This window comes from Megalops cyprinoides, chromosome 6 (assembly GCF_013368585.1).
Source record: "Megalops cyprinoides isolate fMegCyp1 chromosome 6, fMegCyp1.pri, whole genome shotgun sequence".
Classification (NCBI taxonomy): domain Eukaryota; kingdom Metazoa; phylum Chordata; class Actinopteri; order Elopiformes; family Megalopidae; genus Megalops; species Megalops cyprinoides.
In genome coordinates, this window is record NC_050588.1 from 29,113,680 (window position 1) to 29,141,227 (window position 27,548).

General features: G+C 38.9%; 1 protein-coding gene across 2 annotated transcripts in view; it reads left to right on the plus strand.

Moving 5' to 3' along the window:
* The window catches only part of LOC118779140 (metabotropic glutamate receptor 7), a 172,456-nt gene that overhangs the window by 126,501 nt on the left and 18,407 nt on the right, over positions 1-27,548 (plus strand). For both annotated transcript variants that reach the window (XM_036531063.1, XM_036531064.1), the window contains exons 6-8: positions 300-500; positions 7,417-7,556; positions 21,440-22,375. In XM_036531063.1, the coding sequence (XP_036386956.1) occupies positions 300-500; positions 7,417-7,556; positions 21,440-22,375 (1,277 nt within the window). The remainder of the gene's footprint in view (positions 1-299; positions 501-7,416; positions 7,557-21,439; positions 22,376-27,548) is intronic.

The window sequence follows — 27,548 nt, forward strand, 5'->3', positions numbered from 1 at the left end:
CTTTTCCAGATGTGCATGGACAAGTTGATTATGGTAGAATCCAGAACAATTGTCAATGCACCGTGCACCCTCAAGTAGCCAAGGTGTTCACGGACAGATATAACAAGTCTAAAGATGACACAGGTGTTAACACACACAGACATAAAGGTAGTGCATATAAATTCTTTAAGGGTATATTTATTCACAACCTTTAGGAGTGTGACTTCCTCCGGGTTGAGGTGTATAGCAAGTGCAGCAAATTGCCCTGCTTACGGCAGTCTAACTCTCTCCCTCTTATCCCCTCCCCTCCTCTTCCCCAGGCCAAGAGCGAATTGGAATCGATTCCAAATACGAGCAGGAGGGAAAGGTGCAGTTTGTGATCGACGCCGTGTACGCCATGGCTCACGCGCTGCACAACATGCAGAAGGACCTGTGCCCGGACTACTCTGGAATCTGCCCAGAGATGGATCTCGCCGGGGGCAAGAAGCTGCTCAAATACATCCGCAGTGTCAGCTTCAACGGTGAGTGAGTGAGTGCCCAGGCAGTTTTTTTTTTTTTTTTTTTTTTTTTGCTTTGAGGCCTTCAGAAAAAAAACGTGTGATACAATCAATGACTTGTGTTACTGTGGCACAAATATGCAGGTAAATTTTAAATGCCGGCTATACATGTAAGACTTATGGGTGTATAAAAATGTCCTTTAACCTAACAATAGGAAGGCATAGCTGCCACTCTCATGTGGGTTTTTGAAGAATAGCATATGTATACTGTGCTAACACAAAAAAGAAAGTAAAAAAAAAGAAAGCAAACAAAAGACATAGTCCCAACTGACTGACAAACATCAGTTCTCATCATTTGTGTAGGCTTATTTTCCTCTCATGTCCACTCACCCATTACATTCAATATGAAAGCATTATTCTGCAGATGTCAAAACAAAAGCAACATTTAGTTTCATTCGACCTACAATGTTCTGCCCTTTTTTTCCCACATGAATAATTCAACTTTCATCACAGTGCTGTAATTGTGAAATCAAATGAGAGGGTTGTCTTCCCGAAAGCTCCGCCATGAATAGACATTTGGTGGCAGAACAGCAGTTTCCATGCAGCCTCATGCTGGACCATTTGGCCAGCTGCAAGTGAATTGAAACTCTCAGGCAGCAGCTCAGGGTGTTGCATACATACTGTCTGTGGAGTGGAAATCCATCATCCTCCGTTGACTGTCCACAGTCCTGATTGGGCATCATGCAATTCAGCTGAGGGAAGGACAATGGTAAGCCTTGACAGCGAATGGCATTTACAGTCCACACTCCGGATAGCAAGTCCTTGTTTCATCAGCAGCCAAGAATGATATGACCCCTGCTGCACAAACAAAAGGCACATTCAAAAATGAATTTTGCCCTGACATTTTAGTCATATTGGGAAAATATTCAAAAGGGCATGCTGACTCTCCTGTTGGATATTCAAAAGCCATTAATGTGCCACAAGGGGACAAGGACAGCAAGCTTGGTAATAACAGAGCCGTGGAACCCTGCATGCTACATGTTGGTATCAGATGCACTAGACAAGGAACAGTCTGTGTCAATGGTGCAGCATTAAAATGAAATTAGAGCCTCAGATTATTAACGTATAGAACTTAAAAATACATTTAATGAATAACTTTTGGGAAAATGTATTCAGAATCATGACAACTAAAATTGATCGCTTGGGTTGTGACATCTGGATATGTGTGATAATGTATAATCATAGTAGAAACTATCAAGACCGCCCAGGACCTAAAAACATGATTCGTTGTAAAATGGAATTTAATCAGCGAGAAGGACAAGAAGCAAGAAGGACTGTTGGTGATGCCATGAGTGTCAGTATGTTATGGTTTATTATGCCCTTAGATGACAGAGGGACCATCATAGTATACCAACACTATTGTGTAGTAAAGAGAAATAACCAGTTGGTTTGTCTTTGAGTTGCTTAGTCTCCAAAATATGTTTACTTGCATTTAAATTTCACTTTGAACATACTTCTCTGGACTACAGTGAGTTTCTTGGGAATAGAAAACCCAATCTAGTTTGAATTATATATTTTATACAGTTAACATTGACGTCATGTCTTCCTGTTGGATTCTTGATTAAAGTAGAGCTTCTCATCTTCATTGCGTCATTGAAGACATCTGTTTGCGCAACAGATACTTCTACTCCCTAATTAATTAAGTGCAGAAGTGAGATAATCTACATTAGTGTAAGATAGATCAAAAGGTAGTCATTTCTTTGATATCCCTGTCTTAGTGGGTCTTCTATTTTGGTAAGGGGAAGCTTCTGGCTGTCAGAAGTCTTGCTTATACTAAGGGAGTGACTTTGGCCTGAAACCTAAATCTTTAGTGTTGTTTTCTCTCTTACCATCTCACAAAAGTCTTCATGTCCTTCGCCCTAGTCAGATTTGTCATTTAGTAACTATGTAATTATAAGATTTACTAACTGTGATATAACATGATACAGTATTTACCTTGCTCTGTAATATGTTCTGTAGTGAAAACCCAGACAGATCTGTGATATACTCAAATCACTATCCAGTGCACCCTTGCTTTAATGAACCCATTTGTAGCTTTTTTATTAGCTAGGTTGACCCAGCTCCAGTGGACACAGACCCACAAAAATGATCTGTGCAGTTATCTAGGGAAGATCCCTGGATTTCTATCCCTTTTGCATTTCACCTCTCACACAGTTGTAATCAATTAGTATCAAAGGTGTCTGGTAGCTATTTAGCTTAAAAAAAAACAAGACGGACAAATTGTCCAATAGGATAGATTTTAATATTCTCCTGCATCATATGATCATGCCCGTAACCAGCTATGAGTTCACCGAGGTGAGAGAGGGCGCAAGCGCAGCCCCTTGCATCATCAGCACTTCCACTGACAGCAGCAATTGGAATTTATGCACGTTGGCAGCAGCAGGTGGCTTGTATGTGAACTGGCAGCCTACCATTCAGTAAGACAAAGCAACAATTGTTATCTGTAAGAAATGTTCAAAACAGCAATCTGGTACAGCCTCTTGAGTAAAGGCAATTGTATGAAACAATAGTAGGCCTATATGGAAGACATTTCCCATTCACCATGGCGTGATTACATTTTTATATATCATTATTATTGGTTTTTTGTTATATGCTGAAATGTTATAAGTTATGTTGCAAATTTGATTAGCTTTATATTAAAAGTATCATTACATTTTATTCCTTGGCTACTCACATAATACATATTTAGCAATATTCATTTTTAATAGTTCCACTGTGATCTCCCCCTTTTTTGACCATTGATACAATGATTTATTAACTCATCTGACACACTATCTCACTATTGCTGCTAGTGGATATGCAATACTTTTAAATCTGCTGAATCATTGCTTAGTAACCTCAAAGTGAGTTGAGATGCATAGGTTCCTGGGGTCTAATTATATGATTACAGATGATAGTAGTGTAATGATTTGCATTTGAATAAGCCCCTTTAGTGAAAATATGTTAAAGCTATTTAAATAATAACAGGATTGCTGTAAAACTGAAGGTGCTGACTGGAAGAGTCTACTCTGTACAAAGCTAGTATCCATTTTTGTTCTTGCCAAATATATAATTAGAATAAAATGGTTTAGCCATTTGTTGAAGTGGTTGATGAAGTCCTGTAGTTTCTGTTTAAAAAAGAGCTATTTGTACATGTAAGTGTTACTGATGAAAGGACCCGACACAGGGACGAGGAAGGACGGGAATAAAAAAACACTGCTTGAAGTTCAGTTGCTGATGTTTTTTTGCCACTTTTCAAAGAGTTTTTGAAAACTGTAGCCTCCAGTGTAAAGATAAAAGACTTTATAGTTCTGTGCATACTAATCTTTCCTTTTTTAAAAACTTAACGCATTTAAGGAGCCTCTTTTCAAATCAAATATTTACAATATGATGCACAAACTGCGCCAGCAAGAGGGTGAAGTACATTTTTCATTTCTGTCCAAACGTTGTGTGTGTGTGTTTTTGTTTTTTTTTGTTTTTTTTTTTGGGAGGGGGGGGGGGGGGGGGGGCAGGCATTATTCTATTGCTTCAATGGTGCAATCAATCCCTGTAATGTGTTATGGGGTTTTAAAGCTGCTGTTTGAAAATAATGTTAATTACTAAGTCTAAAGGGAGCTGGAATGGGCTAGTGGTGTATGCAGTGCATTCCATATTTATTTACACCCTTGATTACACATGCTATGAATGAAAACATTATACATATTGTATATTGTTTCTGTTTAAAAACTATATACATTAATATTCTGTTAATCTTATGTATAATTAAGTTAATCTTAAAAGATTGTTCACAAATAATGAATTTTAATCCAGAAAACATGACGGTCACATTTATTCACACATTTATTCATACCTTAAAGTAATCTTTAAAACAACAAATAAATCTTATTCTGCTTATTGGAGGTCCAGTGGAGGCTTCCTGAACTATAGACAGGTAACCAATGGCTTCTTGTTTCCCTGTGCATAAAAGGTAGCATCACTCAAAAGAGATCCATCTTGCATTGTCATGGTTAAAGTGAGAGAGCTCTCTGAAGATTAAAGATAAATTGTCATTGATCTCTACAAATTGGAAGATGGTTATGAAATAAATCACAAAAAAATCTTAATTCACCACCTTCCACTGTTGTGTCCATTACTAACAAATTTATGGCTACCGATAGAGTGGCAACCTTGCCAGGAAGAGAATGCATGTCCACCATTTGTGTAATAAGAGATACAGCAAGAAGCCACAAATCCAAATGCAACAGTCAGAGATCACCTTAATAAACTAGTATCTTCTGGTTACAAATTGTCCAAAAGAACCATTTGATGTGTCATGCATGAATGTTGCATTCATGGACAGTTTGCATTGCAGAATCCTCTTTAGAAGGCAAGCCACAAGAAGAGGCTTGTATTGAGGAACTTGTATTTCTCATACCACATCTAACTGACAATTGGAAGTACAGTATGTCTCATGGTCAGGAGAAGCTCAAAAAAATTATGTCTGGGCTAAAATGGTGAAGCTTGAAAACCAATGAACACTGTGAAATATTATCAGTTTTACCACAGGTTCTGGATACAAGTTCTGCTATGATAGAGTGAGTGAGTGGAGTGGAGAACTCCAACACCAGGGTATTTTTTACCAAAAAACCTAGTTACCTTTGCCAAAAAGCTCAAACTTTGCTGAAAATGACAAGCAAGACGATGACCAAAAGTATTCATCCAAATCTACAAAAAATGGTCAATTCAGTACAAAATGAATGTTCTGATCATCAACTGATCATCTCAACCCACTGCAACATCTGAAATTCAAAGTCAAGAAAAACAGTTCATGGTAAATATTGATAATCTGTGCCAGAATAGGATTTGCAAAGTAGGATTGTGTATAATAAATTGTAAAATTATTTGTAAACAATATGGTATTCCTGTATGCAATGCTGATATAGTATAACATTTTAAAACATTTTAAAGCAAAATAAAAAATCAGTGTATACTGTAAGGTTTTTTTTTTCCTCCTGTGAATAAATATGGATGGCATTGTACCTGTTCATGTCTGTCTTGATCATGTCAGCTTCCTACTCCCAGAAAAAGAAGGAAAAAATCAACAGGAACAATATGATTAGCTGCATAGTAGTGCTGTGGGGTTTTATGATAGGAGTGTTTCTCAGTGACTGACAGCTCGCTTCACTCAGCACCGGCTTTTGAAAAGCAACACAATCCCAACTAGGACAGTAAATCAATACAGGTGAGCATGTGCACAATAAATTCTGCACCCACAATTCTGCAGGAAGGCACCCGCCAATATCCTGGACTGTTTGCGTGAGCTTTTGGTGGAAAAAAAGGAGACAACACCTCCACCTAAAAGGCTTAAGCAAGCCACGGATTCCGTGTTGGTGAGCCTTTCTTATGGCTTTGCCCGCCTCATTCTGTCTTGCCCCTGCACGACTGTAATCTGTAGTCTTGATAAGGCCTCTGTCTTACACCAACTGGGCCAGTGACTGTCAGGCAGTCCCCCCCCTCCCTGGTGCAGAGGCAGTCAGAGCAGGAGAGGATAATGAAGCGACTAAAGAACTGCATTAAATTCCCAGTCCACCCACACAGCACAGTATGGTACAGTTGCCATTCTCTTTTGTAGCGCTGTAGTTCAAAACCCCAAAAGGATGCCTTAATCTACCATGACAAAAATACTCTTTCTCAAACCTCCCTGCACATGGACATGATTCCTTGGAAATAATAAGTACACGTTGTTTTTCTTTTAGTGTCGTACTTCTGGTACAAAATTTGAAATAAACACATTGATGCTGACGTGGAGTGATTAGTAACTGTTGATACAGCAGGAGAGAGTCTCTCTTTTAAGTAATCCCCCCTCCTCTAAATCCTGTCCTCCTAGCTACATTCTCTTACAGCAACTCACTTTGGTCTTGGCTTGCCTACTGTTCTGCTTAGTCAGGTTAGTGTGTTATCAGCCAAAGCAGCATCCATAAATGCATGCACGCACATGCGCGCGCACACACACACACACGCATACACTCACACACACACACACGCATACACACACACACACACACAACACACACACACGCATACATACACGTGCATACACTCACACACACGCACACACACACACACAACACACACACGCACACACACACACACACACACACACACACACGCATACACACACACACACACACACACACACAACACACACACGCATACATACACACACACACGCGCGCACACGCACACACACGCGCACACACACAACACACACACACCACACTGTGTGCCTCAGCACCGGGCTTTCCAGAGGCTCTGTGAAAGGCAGGAATGAAAGAGCAGAGCTCTTATCGCCTCAGCTGTGGAGTGCAGTGCCACAGCGCTGTGATCGTGTGTCCCAGGCCCTGCAGGAAAAGCATATGGCACAGAGAGGAGGGAAGGAAGATCTGGATGACTGGCAACACCCACCAGCCCAGGCCTCTGACCTGCAGTTGTATCTGCCCAGAGCAGAAGGAGCCCTGAGCTGGGCTGAATGAAACCCAAAAGTAAAATGAATACATGGTATAACAGACCTCAGTTGTAAGGCCTCTTTACTTAAAAAAAAAAAACATTAAAAATGCCATAGGGGAGAGGCCAGGGGGACCCACACATTATAAGGGATATTTTTCAAATAACAGGAGAGACAAGAAAGAAGCCCTCTATTGGGAAGTAAATTATCACAGAGAAACAAAGGTTAGACCAGTAACGTGCAATATATGGAAAAATAATAAGGCAAAGTGGCACCTAATGACAAGTGGTAAACAAAGTCAGGGTTCTGTTAAAAACATTCACTAAGAGCTCACTTCGGGTGTTGAGGTATTTCAAAATGAAAGTCCTAATGCAGGCAAAGCAATATTCTTCATCTGTTGTTGCATTCCCATCGCAGGCAGTGCAGGCACATCTGTGACATTCAACAAGAATGGCGATGCTCCAGGACGCTACGACCTGTTCCAGTACCAAATGAACAATAACACCGGCCTGGGATACAAAGTGATTGGTCAGTGGATGGACACCCTACAGCTAAATGTGAGTACACCTGAGGAAAGGAGGTGATTGAGAACACAGGTTGCATACATGCGCTTCTGAGGTAAAGACTTTCACACTGAATACAAAACCAGCTCCCTGAATGGAATATTTGTTTCAGAGAATATTTCTCCCCTACTACCACCCTTGTCTTCCCCTACCTCTGAACATCTAAATAGTTTGTTTACTGTGCTAGGCTGTTGAAACGCAGTCAATTCTGCAGCTGCTATTATAGCCCCCTTTGATTCTGTTTTTTCTTTCTTACCTGTTGAAGCGAGTGATTATTTATCTGTTTGGGCCATGAAGAGATGTCCCTTTCTGCAGAATCAGCAGCTGCATGCAGCCAGGCACAGCAGTGGAGCGAACCATAATTTCCTATAGATAATTGCCAGGGACATTTTAAAGGCATGTCTTTATAATCAGTCCCTTACAAGACAGCAACCTCTGATTGAACCTAAGAATATACATTCATGTACATAAAGATTTCCAGCCCTTGGGAGCACAGCTTATTATGCATACATCAAGTATTTTATAGACCTGACATGCACAGTCTATTTCTGCTCTGAAATGTGTTATTAGCTGCTAATGCTTTGGCAGGATCCACTGCTCCAAACAACTGTGTCCACTGAGGCAGTGGCACCAGCAACCAATTATTTAGTTTTTTTTTATTTTTCAAATAAAAATCTGGGATTTTTTTAAATTATTAAATTGTGTACTAATTAGCTGTACAGGGACAAGACGTACATTCCTGCTGGGTTTATTTTTACTGTTCTCTCTGACATGTAGAGTATCTCCCTTTTAATCTTGGGCATACCATGGTTGCTTGCTATGGTGAAGTTTAGGAACAAAATGGCAAAGTAAACATTTATCATGAAATCACCTATTTAGATAGAGGCTTACTGTTCCCAGTGCACAGACTCATGATGCAATTTCAGAAACAGAGCTGTAACCTGCAGAGAGTGCACTCATAAGAAACAGTAGCTTGACACTTCATTGAAATGCATCTGAGTTATTTTAATTGCTTACACGTACTGTTCAATAATATCTACCTATAAAGTCAACTGATTAATTAGACTACATATGTTATATGGATTACGCCTTTTAGATGAAGCATGAAGCAGTAATTACAATGACTTATATTTTTTGTGGATGTTTTGGAAAATCTAATTTTGTTTGCAGAGATTTTCATGTAAGAAATGTATTACGAGAATAAAATAATGCTGTTTTGCCTTCCATTGAAACAGGAGAACTGTCTGTCAGAGCTGTGATGAAAGAGAATAAATAATACATTGATTGTGATTGCTTTAATGGTTGAATACAGTATTCAGCAATAATGAATTTATTTAAACTTGCATTGGCATTTTGTGACGTATGATGCAAATGTACATTAACTAAACATATCAGAAAAATAAACATCCGCTTAAAGCCAGATTAATTTACCAAATGATGCTATATAGGAGAAAGCATTACATTCATGTCAGATTAATCTACCAAATGATTCTGTGCAGTATCTGTATTTGTATAGATAATAAATATAGATAATATCTCAACTACTGAGGGATGCATCCAGCTACAGGCTATGCATCCAACCATATCTTTGTGCACATATTAATAAGTGTTTTGTGACACAATAAAAGCAAAAATATTTATGTTTTACAAAATATCTATAGTTACACCCAGCTTTCATCAACAGATGAAATGTCCATTACTAATACTAGAAACACCTGTACTGGTGTTATCAGTGACACCACTGCTGACATGTATGTTAAACTTAACACTTGTAAGGCTTAATTTCATTTTTATGAAGAATTTAGGCATTTTGTATTCTATCCAGTAGTTAGTTAAATTCTATCAGGACTGTATTCACACATAATTTTCGTATAGAAATCAATCCAAAATACAGATTGTCTCCTTTGCATACAAATTTTCAGACTGACAACAAAACAGACTTAAATCAAAAATAATCCTTCTATTTTGGAAAATAACAGTAAACTTTTCTGGCAATCTTGTTCTATCCATATAGCTCTACTTTGCACTTTTTAAACACACATAATGTCTGTAGATTTCTAAATCTTAAGTTATATGTTCTTTTACACATCTGCTCATTAATATTTGGCTTTTTTCCCTGTTTGGCTGAATTGGTCTGTCAATCACCATATTAGCCTTATAGAGAGTGCTGTGGTCAGATGTGCATTATTATATTGTCACATACTACTCTGAGTACAAGTCACTTATTTATGAGTTTTTAAAATTTTCCAGCTGTTTTAATGTTATATTTAACTTGTGTGTGTGTCTCTGTGACTCCGTAATCCTTGATTATTTGCACAAAAACGGCTTGCCTCTTCCATATATAATTATTATTATTATTGATCATATTTTATTTGCAAAAATAAACAAATGCAACAAAATGTATTATATAGCGGTTGTAAAAATTGATACATCAGGTGTATTGCTTTTCTGATTTGTTATTAATTACTTAATCAATCAGTATGCTCAGGTCAGTGAGTTTGTTTGAGAGAAAGCACAAATGATTAAACTTCAGAGTCTTAGTTCTGTAGTCTGGTCGAAGAAACTGCTGCTTCACCATGACAGCCTTTATCAAACTGTGTGAAATGGCCTTTGCTGCAAAAAGTGAACTGATGATTCAGAGGATTAGTCAGTGGCAAAAAGTAACAAAACTAAAAATGAACCAACCTACAACCCAAGTGACAGCTTTTCAGAATGTATTCTTTATGTGGCTAATGAAGCAACTCTTGCAGAAACAAAGTCATATAACAAAGTTATAAACATCATTTACCTTATAATGCAAAATTAATATCTTTTTCGTATCCTCAGTAGAAGACTGGTCTCAGATTAAGATACACGGCTAATGTTGGTGACAAAAACTGCTACTACCTAAAATCATATCTGTGAAATAAAACTGTAAGACATTGATCTGATTTTTGTCGTCTGCAAAATAACAAATAGTTTAAATTTACCTCATTTACTTTGTAAGCTCCACATCGCTCACTACTACAACCACTATATTTAATAATAAAGGAAAAACATACAAAATAATTTAAATTCATTCTTATCAGAATGATAGACAGAAAACTCATGAAAAACTCCTCCAACCTGCATGATTTACCCGTGGGTTGGAATAATTCACTTTAGGGCTCAGCTAGTAGTTTAGATTGCTAGTAGTTAAAGTGTTTGTATCTCTGTAGCTCGCCAGTCATGCTGCCCAAAGGTACTTCAGAAATGTTCGCTGTGGATTCTCATCTCTTTATATTGTGTCTGGTGAGGGATTTGGTTGCAGGTGTGCTAATTTATTCCAGCATCACAATCCCAGGGAAAAATGTGCCGCTTAAATTCATTCTGGATTTAGCCAATTTGGATATGTACTTCCCATGAAGAGCCATTCCCCATACAGGGTTACTACATGCCAAGAATGGTATTTGAAATATATAACCACAATAGTTTCTCTGTAAGCTTAATCAATTCATCTTAGGTTATGCCTTGATACTGGCTAGTTAGTATAGCCTTCATTACAAGAGAATGTCAAGTTTAGATTTTATGGGAAGATTAGTATGTTGCTAGAGTATAGTATGTTGAATATATTTGGCTACAGCAAGTTAAACTGAATGCAAGGAAGTTAAATTGGTTTAGAAAGCATGTAACTTGTATAGTTTTCTATATAACCCTCTGTATTCATATAGCATTGCTTTGCATTTCCCCAGTTATATACTGTATTGTCATAATAATCATGTTGTGCTTTTCATACCTCTGCCATAACCATATCAGACTTTGATGAGCTTACAATCTATGTGAATATTAACATTAGCTAGTTCTAGGAAAGTGTCATGGCAGCACACCTCGATTCAGACAGGATGACTTGGGTAGCTAAGTTGGGAAGAACAGCACAAATGATGAACAAAGAGAATTTGTTTACTGCTTGTAAGGCATGCATGCATACGATTGGAAGACACAGCTATCATACAAAATCTTTATGATAAATTGAATGTCTGTTAGTCCATAAATTAAATTTCCATCTGAAATTTTTATGAAAGGGGTTTTGTCTAGTTACTGTTATGTCTTCTTCATGGGAAAAAGGTCATTGACGAATAGTTTTAGTCAGTGTCTGATGATGAAATTAACACTGCCAACAGGCTGACACTAAATGAGCTAGTAGTAATAGTTAACTATTGTAAATTTCTTAGCTGGCTTGCTACTACATTCAAAGTGTGATTTTAATGAGCTAGTTTATCTATAACAGAATCATGGCATAGTCTATGATTCTAAACCATAGAATAGCTTGCCAACTATGTAACAAGCTGATGCTGAATGGTAAACCAGCTCAGACAAATTAGGTAGGCCAACTATTGCTACAAGCATAAACAACCTATCAATCGTGAGGGAGCTTGTTATCTTTCACCAGATTGGAAATAGATTGCAGTACCTAGCTAGCTAATTTCATGGAAAGAAATTAGTGAGGCCACAGGATATATTAAGACATGTCTCATAATTTATGTTAGCCAGCTAGTTAATATTTGTGGGAGGATTGCATGGAAGTAGATCTCTTTCTGCAGCCAGTGTGTAGCTAACAAATTCACTATCTCAGGCACTCCTGAACACTTTTCAGGACATATCCAGCCAAACAATTCATGTTAAAACAACCAAAAGCTATAGCTAGCAAGGCAATCAAGCTTGATAGCATATACATTAAACAAGCAGACTCAAGCTGAATGTATCATTAGCTCTGATCACTGCTGCTGCAACTGTTCAACAGTTTCTTGGGCTTGGCAAAACAACAGTTATATGAATTAAAATATTTAACTCAATCATTCAGGACATATGTATTTTCCTAAAAAGTAAAAGTTGTCCAAATAAATGTGCAGCTAAATATGCATATCCATCTGTCTACATGGGTTGGGGATTTCTGAATTCCCAAATTGTAATAGTCCAAGGGGGTGTTGCTGCGAAAAAAGAATGCTAACAATGTATAAACACTGTAAGTTTCAACAAGAATGGGATTTGTTTCCCAAGTGCTTCACATGATGGCTCTCACAGCTGTAGTTTTAATTGGAGCCATGTTTGTTTTCTATTCTCTATACTGTAAATCCACACAAGAAACAATTAAGAACAGAGAGGCTTTGAGATCTTTCCATACAGTGCAGTTCTGCTCTTCCGCTGGCCCAGGGCATGGTGCCAAAAGGCAAGAGACATTACTTTCTCAAACTTGGAACAGAGAAAAAAAAAATCAGTGTGTCAGTTTTTTTTTTTCCTATTACGCAAGTGTATGTAAACATGAAGTCATTGTATTGTTAGTTATACATTTTCCTTTAATACGTATTGCTGTGTACATTTTTACAATGTAATTATTGGATCTTGGATAACCTTATGATTTATGTTCCTTTCCCATCTATATTTTATTTTCAACTGATTACTTGTTTTTAACACATGCAGGCTGATGGTTATCCTTTATAAAGTCCTTTTCTCAGGGTAGGCTTATACATACACACATATATTTATAGTGTATGTGTGTGTGTGTGTGTGTGTGTGTGTGTGTGTGTGTGTGTGTGTGTGTGTGTGGTTTGTTCCTTTTTTGCAGCCTGCTTATCATTGCAGGGTAGGATGGAAGGCACAGATGTCTTTCACTTTTCTACTGTTTGCTGTCTCCTTGTACACAAAATGAGTCACAGACTCAGAGTCCAAAACAGACATCTTCCAAGGACTTCCCACTGCTCCACTGCAAAATGTCACTTGTGCATCACTTCCCAGTGCAGGGAATAGTCCTGAGGGTTGAATGAGTAGTCATGCAGTGGGTGTCGGAGGATTGTTGCAAAAAAACAAATGCAGGCACTAATTTCACATCACAGAATTTTCATTTTGTGTTCCTGATGTATACTGTGTGTGTGTGTGTGTGTGTGTGTGTGTGTGGAGTGGAAGGTGGCTATGTACAGTCTTACCACTGTATGACACTCCAGGCAACCTGCAGAGCGCACAAATAGATGAGCATTGAGCACAGTCAATGTTAGAGCCCAGTGTCTCTGTTCAAGCATTTGTGGTGAAACCAGCATCCCAGTCCTCTTCAGTAACCCATTAAATATAATATCAGGTACTGATCTTAACATTTCTCAGGAAGCACAGAAGCTGGGATGGAGGCAACTCCACTGCACAGTGTAGTGTATGCTGTAGATAGTATGTGATGTGACTTGTTTATGTAGAGATATTAATAATGCATGTACTTAAGCAAACTTCATTTGCTTAAAATGAAAAATTCTCTTGAAAAGCTTTGAACTGTAAGGAACTGTAAGGTTCATCTCTCTACTCAGCAAAAGCTTTGAGGCAGCCTTTACTGAAGCTGTTGCTTGCAACTGTTGTTACTACTGTTGCTATTAAATGTGTTATCTTTTTTTTCTCAATGCATGTACATCTATCACCCTTATAATTTAATTACATTAATAAATTAAATTAATTTATTAATAATATAAGATTAATAATTAATAATATAATAATATTATAATAATATAATATTGATTAATTAATAAATTAAAGTAAGATGGCTGCATCTGAGAGTAAGGCTGAGTAAAGCCCAGAACAGAATACATATTGTCTGAATTGAACCAACATATAGCACCTTGCCAGAAGCTTTGTGACCTGGAAAGACTTGTGAGAACAAAGGTCAAGTAAGGGAAATGTAAATGTGAATTCCCTGTTACTTCTACTGAACACATTTTATTTATGTTATTGTTTTATTTATTTATTGCTTGTTTGTTCTGAAAAATATTCATAATGACAAAGACAATAGTATGAAATCAAACTGCCTAATGTATCATTTTGCTGATGCAGTCATATTTGCTGATGCTTCAATCACATGCTAAATGTATAATTAGGTAACTTTATGCATTTGTTTTTCAATGGACAAAGCTAGTTAGGTAGATACTTGTAAATGTTGCAATTGTTTATTGCTAGTTAATGCTACTTCACTCACAAATCCACTCATTGTAACTAGTTAAGCAACATTACCCAGGTGCATAAGTATTTATAAAGAAAATGTCCCTTGCCCCAAAGTGTCTAATTTGGCTGATCTTGATTGTTATGCCATTAACATTACAGTAGAACTTTTTATTAACAATCTAACCTGGATGTAAGCTAAAGGGTGAGCATACTTTTCTAAGTCACCCTGGTCTCAGACCATTTTTAATCCATAATAGCCCAACGACATTCAGCCTGCTCTTGCTAATATTGTATTGTTGCAACATCCAGAGCATAGCTAGCCTTACCTTTAGCCTTTACAGTTTTAGCTCCCTAGTTAGCTTTCAATGTCTGAAGCTCATCTGTAGCTAGCTTGCTAGCTAGCAATCACTCAATAAAGCTTGTATTGTTGATTGGCTGTCTAGTTAACATAAAATGTGCTTGTTAGGGTGCTACTTTTCAGTTATAAAACCATTGCAGCCCAATGAAAGATAGCCAGTTAGACTGCTAACATAGCTAGCTAGAACAAAACAAAATTATAAAGAAAAATTTGAGAACAAACTTTAAAGTTGGCTTTAAAAACCCTAGCATGGTAGTAGCTCATAGTTACATAGTAAACTCCACTTGAGAGGTGGTCTATGTCTGTGTTCACTTTAGCAGGCCTGTTGTGAAGTCAACTGCACATGTTAGAACATTCACATTCTGGACATTTTATCTGTGTTAGTCAATGGGACATTTTTCAATATAAAACTGTAAATAACTTACAAAATATTTCAGGTATTTGATCCAAAACACAAGTAAAGCAATCACATACTAGCTGAAGGTATTTCCCAGTTTCGCAAGTGTAAAAGCTGTAGGAAGCGTTGCATACAGAAAATTTGATGGAATAAAAATTAGAAGAAATAGTAATAACACAGAGTTGTTGTTGTTTTTTTTTTTTTAAGCCAAGTAAGATGGCTACCGAATACCTGCGTTCCTTGAACATTCTTGCAATCTTAAGTTCTGAAAACTCATTTTAGGTTCAAAACTCATTTTGGATTGTTGTTTACTCGTTCTAAGCATGGGGTTGCATGAGTAAACAACAATCCAAATTAAATTTTAAAAGACTGTATTTATCACTTTGGTTTCCAAAAAATGTGTTTACAGACATGGCTTTCATCATGAGACGTTTAAAACATAACTTACCTGTAAGTTACATGTCCACAACAAAGTCATCATCACATACTCCAAAATACTGAACAAATTTTAATGCAGCTTATCCAGAAATAAAGAACTAAATAAAATACTTACAGCGTCACTATGTGTAATCTCATCTCACCCATAACAGGTCTGAATGGGTCACATATTATACCACCAAAAATCTGCTTTGAAAGTACAGGAACATGAACACACTCTGCTGCATGCTTTCCACTTGCAGTGCCGTGCATCTACACTACAGAAGAACTGTAAAATAGTAATTAGGGAACAGAGCAATTAACCAGAACAGAGCTGGTTCAAATCCCATTTGAGAAATTGCTGTTAAACCGCTTAGTACATAACCTTATAGCTTTAGTACAATATCATGCTGTGTAAATCAATGGTATGTTGCCCTAGATAGGGGTGTCTGCTAAGTAAATAAATAATGTAATAATGTTTTTCTAAGGCTGGCCTTATGCTGTAAAGTACCCCATGTGGAGAATAATGAATATTAAATGCCTCTGTAACCTTTTGTACACTGCCCTACGTCATAAGAAGTCTTGGTGGGTTTCAAGGCTTCCACATTGAAGTTTGGCCTTAATTGTTAATAAGACGTTACTGTCACTGTTTTCATTAATCATATAAAACATTTAATTTGTTTTGGCTTAAGAAAAAATGAAATTGCACACAAGTCATACATTTAATTGCTGTGTATTTATATTAATGTCCCATGATGGTTTCTTTATCTCTCTTTTACACAAATTCATACACACATTAATATATGAATACACGCACACACTTGCTTGTACTGGGGTCCTCATGTAGGGTATGTTGTTGTTGTTGGAAACGCACATGCCTGATCACTGTGGGGACTGACCTAGTTCTGCAATTAAGTGTAAGTGGAACATACGTGCCTTAATCTCACCGGCACTGAATCCAAATATCTGTTCCAACTCTCTGATGAGTCAGATCTCAGCCCCGTGAAAGGTCAGACGAGACCCTCAGGAGAGATGACCTTTGTGCGCTGTTTACGTTCTCCTTCCTTCTCAAAAGCATGGAGGGCTGTATAGATTATGCAGTACGTAAAACAATAATGAGCTCCAGTCCTGTAAACTCCCAGCAGTGTGTCTTCTAAGCATTACTGTCTTTAAAACCCTAATTTTTGTATTCTTGCTTATCTGTGTCATTTTAAGTAAATGTGAAGGAAACGTCTGTGTTTTCGTGCAGTGCATCAACTTATGCAAAGGAGGAGGTTCTAGACCTTGTTTGTGTGTTCCATATAGATGAAGCAAGGGTCACAAAAGTGCAATTGCAAGAGCTTATTATCAAGGTTATTAAGGGGTGGTCTCAGGTCTTGTTACATCTCCACACCATCTCTCAGAACTATCATCTTTCCCTCACTGTCCACGATGCAATATTATGAGAGTGATCATGGTTGTGGTGGTACTGCAATTGGTTATTTTATTTTTTTCTTGCTGTCTTTTTTTGCAGCCCATTTCAAATGCACTGACATCAGGCTGTAAAGAAGAAGTTACACTATTTTAGCTGGTAACAGGCTCATAAATCAAGCACCATTCTCGAGACATAAGCTTATGCATTGCAAATATGTGCTAGAAAATGTAAACAACCGCGTAAACATGCAAAGTATATTATTTCCAGTGCTGAGCAATAGAATGTTTTCCTTAGCTATTTACAAGCTAAAAACTAAAAAGAAAGGAAAATATTGTTCTGTGGATAGTCATCTTCCATCTTACATGCAATTTTTTTTTTTTTACCTCACCAGTGAAATCACTTTGTATTTTACCACTAAAGCTGCCTTGCACTGCTCAGAATATAACTAAATGTGGTATCTCTGTATGTGGTCGTTGTGGCAAGGTGTGCAACTTACTATAAAAGACTCTGAGTAGAACAATGTGACCAAATTAATTTCATGCATATTTTGGAATGAGCTTCCCTACCACTGAAGTGTTTTCCGCCCTTGTTCATTTCTTCCATATATCTGGAAAGGCTCCTGATTTTATAGATTCTCCTGTCAGCTTTTGTTTGACAGTAATTTGCCCGATGTGTACATTTCATGGATTCTATGAGGTTTCTGAGGAAGGTGCTGTCAACAGAATAGTTAATCACGGTGGCAAAACCTAACAAAAGGGAGCAGTAGAGCATACAGAACCTGACTGATGAAATTTGAGACAAGAGCCAAAGTAAAGGGATTGCGTGTGACGTGACACATCTGTGACAGCTTTGCTGTTTGACAGTGCGGCCACATGGCGAATGTCTCACACATTAATACGTGCGCATTAAATAAATGAGACTTTCCCCACTTGCAGTTGTGCTGCATGGGGATCAAAGAGAAAAGAGTGTGATGTGCTTATGCCAGATGGATAAATGTTTGTAAACTATAAATCAAGGATTGCCATCTCATAGAAAAACAAAATTATAGATGAGCTTCACTAAGATTCTGTATATCTCCATCAGAGATAAAAAAAAGTGAAGAAGCAACACTCAAGGCATGGAAGAGGGATCTTGTTTTGTATCCATAGCAACAGGACAGTTAATCTCATTACAGCTTCCTCACTGTGTTTAATTATGAGCTTTGGGAGAGCAGAACCTTAAAGTTCAAGTAATGAATTACACCCTGATGGCTGGAACTAAATTGCTTCAGGTAGGGATCAGAAATGAAGCTAATGAGCACCAAGAGAAAGTGCTCCCTGTCCATTCACCTTGCCCCCCCCCCCCCCCCCCCCCAAAAAAAAACAGCATATCATGGCCAAAACAACCACTCACATGACCTGTGCATTTGCTTAGTTCTGGAAAAAAAAGTCATGTATGGAATTTTCAAGTTGCTACTGGCAAAGTGAGCAAAGCAACTACTACGCCTTTACAGGTCAGCATTAGGGTTTATCCAGTAATGCTCTGTGGTGACATGAGTACCAGTCCTAGAGGGCCTTGATCTGGCAGATTTAATAGCTAAACATGATTCGTTTAAGTCACTGTGGCTTAAGTATACATGGAGATGATTTCATCCTTATCTGTTTGACCTCATCAGTTGGTTAGAATAAAATTCATCCAGGGTTTTGAAGCTTAAAATATTCCAAGAAAACCCAATGATCATCAGCCAGGATTTTTCCATTGCATGGTGATAAATGATTTGACATTGATGGAATAACAGACTGCTATGGCGGTAGGCAATAGATTTGTGTAGTGGTTGAGAAACTACGTGTTGTCGCAATCGGAATTTTTTTGGCTTAATTTACAGGTAGGACACTGGCTATTATACCTTTCAGCAAGAAACTCAATATAATATAATATATATATATATATATTATAATACAATATTTATATATAATATAAATATCCAGTTGGCAGTATGAATGGATAATGGTGAAAGTGGAAGCTCTGGAAGTTGACCTGGATAAGGGCATTTGCCAAGAAGAAAAAGTAATAAAGTCAGTACACTAATAATAATAATAATAATAATAATAATAATAATACAATTTTATACAACCATTTTTATATGTTAGATTAAAAGTACCTTTCAAAAAGTTTTATATGTGAAGAGCAACTGGAATAAATTTGTCCATTTTGTCCCAACATCACCAGTCATCAACCCGTTTACTCTCTGATCCAATATAGCCTCATCCAACCAGATGTCATAGTAAAGTCTGTCCTGTTTTTGAAAGCTAACATGAGACCAGGGAGCATGCTGTGTCCATGAGTCTGTGTAGTATAAGTCTGTTTTGGATGATGGCACTTAGAGTGATGCATTATAGACTGATGAATTGTCAGTGCTGAGGAGATTCAGATGAGGCTGCAATACATGAGAAATGATGAAATGTTGGGTGACAGTGCTTGATTTGACGACCTTCTGGCTACAGTTTGAGAACTAATGCTTGATATCTGAGGACGTTCAAAAACCACCCATTCACAAGCCTCTGTGGATGGCTCTAACAACCTGTCTGATTGTCCTTAGAGATGGAACAACATAGCTATTGTACAAGGCATTACATTGAACAAAAACAAATGGTGGTTGTTGTATGTAATCCACCCTTTCAGCATGGTCTCCAGCTTTAAAGCAGCTGCAGATCTGATGTTCTGCTGTTTCCACTGATCTTCCTTCCACTGCCCTTTTGACCTGGAGATGTGTTCATTAGTTGTATCAACAGATATTTGTGAAGGGAGAAAATCCGTCTTACAAGTAGACAGCATAAGCCTGTGGTGTCTAACAACAAGGGGAAAATACGTTGATATGTAACAGGAATAGGCCCTGCACATTCAGGTCCTGCTGTCAGTGATCGCTGCATCATTTCAACAAGCTCTTTAAATAATAAAAGGACAAGCCACCATTCTGTTCACAGTAAGTATAGGCCTTTGCAGTCTGTCTGATAGATATTAGATGTTTAATGTAAATAATTGATTTCCGTTAGACTGTTGCTCTTGGCAAGGAGATCCCTTGTGAGCCTGTCAACGTGCTGTATGAGCCAGCGTCTCCGACGAGCACGGTGATGGAGTCTGATGATGCTGTGCTAAAAGCTGGTGCTGCCATTCATGCTTATTATAACAAAATTGATATTTAAATCCAGAGAGGGGTCCTGCAGTCACCTGTACGCTGTAATTAACAAGGTAGAATTATTGAGATATATGTCATGTCAGTTCAGTATCATTTGGGTGACGGTATGCAATGGTTTAGAGCGTAGTGAGTATCGCATAGGTATGGAAATGGACAGATGATTAGAGAGAGCGAGAAGGATGTTGACGGGTGCGAGGGATGCAGAGGAGAAATCTCTGTTCGGTTTTGTTGTGCTCTGGGTCAGTTGTTTCATAGCCTGGAAGATCAGTGGGTTGTTTGGAGTTGTTCTTTTGTGCTGGTTGGGGAATTCCTCGGTGTGTCCAATCTGCCTGCCTGCCACATGCGTCATCCAGTTTGATGCGGCTTTTCATTCCACCCTCCCCAGGTGTCGATTTGGCATTCTCAGCGCTGCCACAGGGAGCCAGAGACACTCCGCAGCCCACAGGCGCTGACGCAAACCGCATCCGGCAATAAACAGTGCTAATATATCAGCAGTCCTCGTTACATCTGCAGTATCTCTTTGTCTTTGCTTTTGTTATTGAATTTGGCAGATATCCTGATGTGGACTGGATATGACTGCTTGCAGAGTATATTTCTTACTGTCAAACGTGTCTGTAAAACTGAAGAAGCTTGGAAGGAAATTGGTGAATGGATTCCTTGGCATAGCGTTTAATTGTCCTGCAGTTATAGTCAATAAATCAATCAACCTAGCCTTTCTCAGTGAACAGTCATCTTGAAAAAGCTTTTATCATTTTGAACGTGATACAGACAAAGCGACAGTGGTTATGCATTCATCACAATTGTGTGACTAGTTTTTTATGCATTCTCAGCAACTACCATTGATGCCTTCATGGTTATTGAAGTTATCAAAGTAATGCCATGATGAAACACAATGATTTTGTGGGTGGTTGGGGTGTTTCAAGTGAATGCAATAAGTAAAATAGCTTAATCAGTGAAAAGGTATCTTGTTTAACGATGAGCAATGGCATGCAATGGATGATTTTCATATCTCCCATACATCACAGGTAAGTGGCATACTATATTAACAGACCTGAGAAGAGTGCATATAACTCATCGGCATGTCAGTATAACTCATGAATATAACTAATAGACACAGCATGATACAGCGCTGTCAGCATTGATGCACCAATGCCTATCCTTTGTGCTTTTCCTCCCTGTCTTACAGATAGAGGACATGCAATGGCCAAACGGTGAACAGGAGATCCCAAGCTCAGTCTGCAGCCTGCCCTGCAAGGCAGGAGAAAGGAAGAAGATGGTGAAGGGCATGCCCTGTTGCTGGCAATGTGAACCATGCGACGGATACCAGTACCAGTATGATGAAACCTCCTGCAAGATGTGCTCCTACAACATGCGCCCCAACCCCAACAGAACTGCCTGCCAGCCCATCCCTATCGTCAAGCTGGAGTGGCACTCGCCCTGGGCCGTCATTCCGGTTTTTCTGGCTATGCTGGGCATCATCGCCACCATTTTTGTCATGGCTACCTTCATCCGCTACAATGACACGCCCATCGTGAGGGCCTCAGGCCGGGAACTGAGCTACGTGCTGCTGACCGGGATCTTCCTCTGCTACATCATCACTTTCCTCATGATCGCCAAGCCCGATGTGGCCATCTGTTCCTTCCGGCGCATCTTCCTGGGGCTGGGCATGTGCATTAGCTACGCGGCCCTCCTCACAAAGACTAACCGCATATACCGCATCTTCGAGCAGGGTAAGAAGTCAGTCACAGCCCCGAGGCTCATCAGCCCCACCTCTCAGCTGGCCATCACCTCCAGTCTCATCTCTGTCCAGCTCCTCGGGGTCTTCATATGGTTCGGGGTGGATCCCCCCAATATCATCATCGACTACGACGAGCAGAAGACCATCAACCCCGACCAGGCCCGAGGAGTGCTAAAGTGCGACATCTCGGATCTACAAATTATTTGTTCGCTGGGATACAGTATCCTGCTCATGGTGACTTGTACAGTTTACGCCATCAAGACCAGGGGCGTTCCGGAGAACTTCAACGAGGCCAAGCCCATTGGCTTCACCATGTACACCACCTGTATCGTGTGGCTCGCCTTCATCCCCATATTTTTCGGCACGGCTCAGTCTGCGGAGAAGGTAAGGCGCTTCTTACAAAGGCCACAAGTCCTAAGTGTAAATGCAGCTCATCATTTCTGCTTGTTGAAAATGCAAAAGGTAAAAAATGCAGGTATGATAAAAGCACTTATTTATGTCAACATTTTGTGCTTGTGTTGTGGAAGTATTCTATCCTCATGCCTGCAAGAAAAGCGAGTTGATTATTTTACCTTTCGTGTCTCTTACGACTCAAGTCTCATGTTGCTCATGTTGCTGTTAGAGGTATTTTGAGAGTATTTTGTTGTTTCTGTGTGCAATTTGGACTCATGCTCTTGGGTAATATAAAGTTTGATGTATTATTATCATTATATATTATTACAATTTCTGCAAATATTGCAATTTCTGGTCACACTTTAAACAAAGTGTTGCTTATAAAGGCTTTATGAAGCTTACGTAAAGCCATCATAAACATGACATAATTCCTTCATAAACCATAAACAAGCAAATGTCATACTTCATAAAGGGAGACATAACACTTTCTTATGCAACACGTTATACCAAATGTGACATAACGAAGAATGTCACCTGGCCTTTAGCCTTTAGCCACGTAAGCTTCATAAAGCCTTTATAAGCAACACTTTGTTTAAAGTGTGACCCAATTTCTCTCTACTGCTCAATCTCACCAGCAGCCAGCAGCAGTATTTCCTTTTATCCCACTGTTTTTGCAGGTATATCCTGAGGCACTGAACAGTACAACACCTGATGCGTGATTTCTCTGAAATCTCCTGTCAGATTTATTTAGGTGTCTTACCATAAAAAAGCAAAGAGCTGGGCTTATTGAAAAGAATTTTTAAATATATCCCACAAAAAAAGATTTAATTGCTGTTTAGGATTGTTGTAAAATTGTTACCATAGGACTGACATCCTTTTGTCACCCACATTGTTATATTTTTCAGTAATGCAAATAATGAAAATAGGATATATATAGGATGTAAATATATTGTGCTCTAACCCCCTACTTTGAAGAGATTTAAACACAGATACACGCACACACACACACACACACACACACTCACAGCTGGAGAGCTGGAATTTCATAGAAATGCATGTGGCTGGAATGCTGCAAAATGGCTGGTCTGTCCTTGGGTTATTGTTCTGGACTACCAGGCTAAAGATGAATACAAGATAAAGTTGTGGGAAGGAGGAGGTTGGCTCATAAGAGGAGAAATCTCATCCGCTGGAGACTGCAATGTGGAAAGGCCTGACGTCAGCAAGCCGCCCAGCTGAGTAGAATTGTGGCACCCTGGCCTTTGCTGCATGTCATTACTTACCTGGCTAGTGCTGGGCTGAATACAGATGAACAAAGGATGCTTTCAGACATGAAGCCACTGCACCTTATGCATGTTTGAGTGCCTGGACTGGTGGAACTCTCCCCTAACAGCATGAAAGAAACACACATACACAAAATCAGATACAAGGACACAAACACATGCACGCACACACACATGCACACGCGCACACACACACACACACACACACACACACACACACAGGATGGCTCTTGGGCAGACAACAAAAATGATCTGCTTTGTTACAACACTGCTGTAAAAGCAAAAACTGAACATGCATTTTCTTTAAAATTATACAAAAATCATGCTATGAAAAGTGAAATATTTCCATGCTTATTCCTTTTTGACTCCTGATTATGCGATTGTTTTGCTGCCATTAGTTATTAAGGGCCACGCATGATTGCATTATTTTAGCTGTTGCTTCAAAGCTTGTAGTTGTGGTTCTTAACATGTACAATGTGGGAATATGAAGTTGTTCATCTAGTACAAAACCACGTGAAAGCCAACAGCCTTGCATTTGTGGTCTAAAGCCAGTATGATTCTCTAGTTGCATAACCATCAAGAATTGTGCTCCTCTGTATTATTAATGTGGTAGATGGCCTGAAGATTTTGATGTGGTCTGTGGTATTACTGAAAAGCAAATGTTTACAAAAGCAGTACCCCCACAGTAATGTGCTGTCATCAGTATAGTTATGCTGTCTGTCCCCTGAGACTTGTGTTGATGGGTTGGATGTTGCTCTAGTTGACAGGAAACAACAGTTTTAGCCAGGGGCAAGATCATCTAATGAGATTAATTTCCCTATAAAATGCAAATATGGAAGAGAAATAAAAAGTACTTAGCAATAAGATAGCAAAGTGCTTATGTTTCAGACAGTTGAACAGCCAGTCTTGAATCAAAGCAGCACACGTAAACTAGCAAAGCAGTACAATCACTGACACCGTACATCACTAGACATTAGGAAAAGTTGCATCAAAAATAAATAAATAAATATAACTTAAACTGCTTTTAATACCATCCTCCTACAAGTTGGTGCTATATCCGAGAAATGTTTTCTTACCTTTAATATTGCATAAAGAAAATGCTGTAATATGTATACGTACTGTAGATATTTCTTATCTAAATGGCTAGTGCATAAATATACATTTCACAGCAGATTGTAAAATAGTCATGTGCTAAGAGTTTATGGGCTGCTTATTTGTTAACATGTTGATGTAATGCATGATGTAAGCATTTCAGATAAACTCACTCAAATCTTCTATGCAATGACATTCTGAGCTAGAATGGCCCTGGAATCTGAATTTATCGATAATAATTGTGGATGAGAAGTACCTTGAAACACAAGTGTGTCCCTGGACAGGGCCATTATCCCAATCCATCTCTGTAATACTGAGTGCCAAGCAGGGAGGAAATGTTTGTCAATTTTAACGTCTTTGGCATGCCAAGCTGAGGAGTTTAAGTTGCCATCAAAGCCCCGGGATTGGCTGGGATATACCTGGGCTTAGAGGTGATGATACCGGAGCTGATGTGGCAGAAAAGGTTAAGACTGCAACCTTGGAGTGGAGATTGATCTGCATGTTATGCATATCAGGATCACAAGGCAGCAAAGAAGTAATCAGACCTGACAGCAGATGTGGGTCTCAGAAATATGGAGATGAACTTTGGCAAGGTGAAGGCAAAAAAGGGTTTTGAAATGAAAACGGGAGCCATACTAAACCACAAATCCCAGCCCCCACGCTTTCTTAATAAAGGGGGAGAAATAATATTTCCAGTGCCTGTGAGTATTTTAATGGTGCATGTTTTTTTATGACATCCATTAATACATGTGTATTTTTCCCTTTCCTCCTTGTCAGACACACAGGGAGGAGGCCTCTTAATAGATTTACCTGATGCTCCACGTGGGCCGCTCTCTGGCTCCAGCAGCCTGTGAAAAATTAAAATGTGTAGCAGCTGCCTATGGAGCAGAGGAGTGTGTATAATAACATTATTGCCTGAGCAGAGAACATGACCTGGTGGCCAGGTTGCAGCTGATGCTCAGCCTGTGTGATCGCAGTTATAATATTATTTATTTAAATACCCCTCTCCCTCATGACACCTCTTATTGGAGTCTTCTACAAAGACTAATGACTTGGCTATATTTGAGCACGTCATTAATCACTCTCTAGTCCTGTGGTACCACTATGGGCAGAAGCTTAAAACGGCAAATTATCTTGCCTCACTGGAGAAGGGCAGGTGCATGGACACCTTCACATTGTGCTTTTCACATCTTCCTATGATAAGTAAAGCTGTCCATCTGATCCTCTAAAAATGTGCAGATCACATTATTTCAGAGCTGCATAGCATGTGTTGGAAACCTGACTGAAGATGTATGAGCTACAACACATGAATTACATTATATGGCATTTTGGTTTTGATTTTTCTAATTGCTAAACTAAAAAAACAAAACAAAAACAAAATTCACAACACTTGATCAGGAATTTAAACAAACATACATGACCAAAACAACACTGGCCTGAATTTAGACACACCTAAGTAGCAGGGAGAAAGAAACTCAATGCCCTCTGGGCCCCAGTATGGTCAGGAGGGGTTATGGTCCGAGTGATCTGCAATATTTAATTCCTCAAATGATTTCTCAAGCAGTGGGAAGTTAGGGTGATGTCCCATTTCTTGACTCTCATCTTCTCCCCTGTGGGGAAGGGATGTGCAGGCCTTGATTTTGCTTCTAGCTGTAACATGTTGCATGCCAAGCAGAGGATTTTCATGCAGCACTCCCTGGGGAAAACTGACTGTCAATTATCCTGCACGCGGTATGGCTAATAGCACGGTCGCATTCTTATTTATTGCACTATGGGGCCAAAGCCAAAAACAAGTACTTTTTTGTCATTGTATTTATGCAAAAGCCAAACAAGCGAACAGAAATGCTGAAGATGTTGCACCCCCCCCCCCCCCCCCCCCCCATTAATGACTGCAGCTCTTTGGAACCCTTTGACAAGCTGTACAGATGGGAGTTTTTTTTTTCCTTCTCCTTGTAAATCTTTCAGCCTGCACTACTTTCTATGTTTGTGATCATAACTGGTTTCTATGACAACCAGGAGAAAATGAAGAGGAGGAAGATTTATTTTACATAATCGTTGCAGCATCTAAGTCGTATGACAACAACAGAAGCCTTCCTTGATGAAGATCAAGGCATTGTAAAATGAAGCCACAGCTGTGTAAAATGGCGCACTTTCAATTTAACATATTGATGGGGGAGTGGTCACACCCCAGAATTGTGCTTGAAAGCTCTGTTTTGTGATGGTAAATTCAGTCTTTGCTCTCTTTTTTTTGGTGAGCAGTCTCAAGCTCCTATTGGTGGCAAAAAAGCTGAGGGACAGGACAAAACATCAGTGGGAGACTGACCCAAATTCAGGCACTGCTTTCCTTACATTCACTACAAGAATATGCACAAGCGATATACAGTACCTGACTAGCGCTGACGCATCTGAAATTATTACTTGTTGCTTTAAAGATAAGGGACTATCTTAAGTTGATTCATCAACTGCCTGGCAACTATTTATTTATAGCACTTGATGATTTATTAAGACTCATTGGGAATCAAACTTTTGCATAATTTAAACATCTCCCAAGCAAACATCTCAGCATTTGATATTAAAGAGGAGGAATGTGGCATTTCTCATAGGCAAAAAATGGTTGGCATATAACATTATAACATATTAAGGAATTAACAAATGAGACATAATACTGTACGAGAAATAAACCAGTTGTTTTGACGCTTTACTCGAAATTCAGTTCTTTAATAAACATGCAGAGCAAGGTGTTAGGAGGGCTCTGGTGAGTGACTGGGTGTGAGTTAAGCATGGATTTTTTT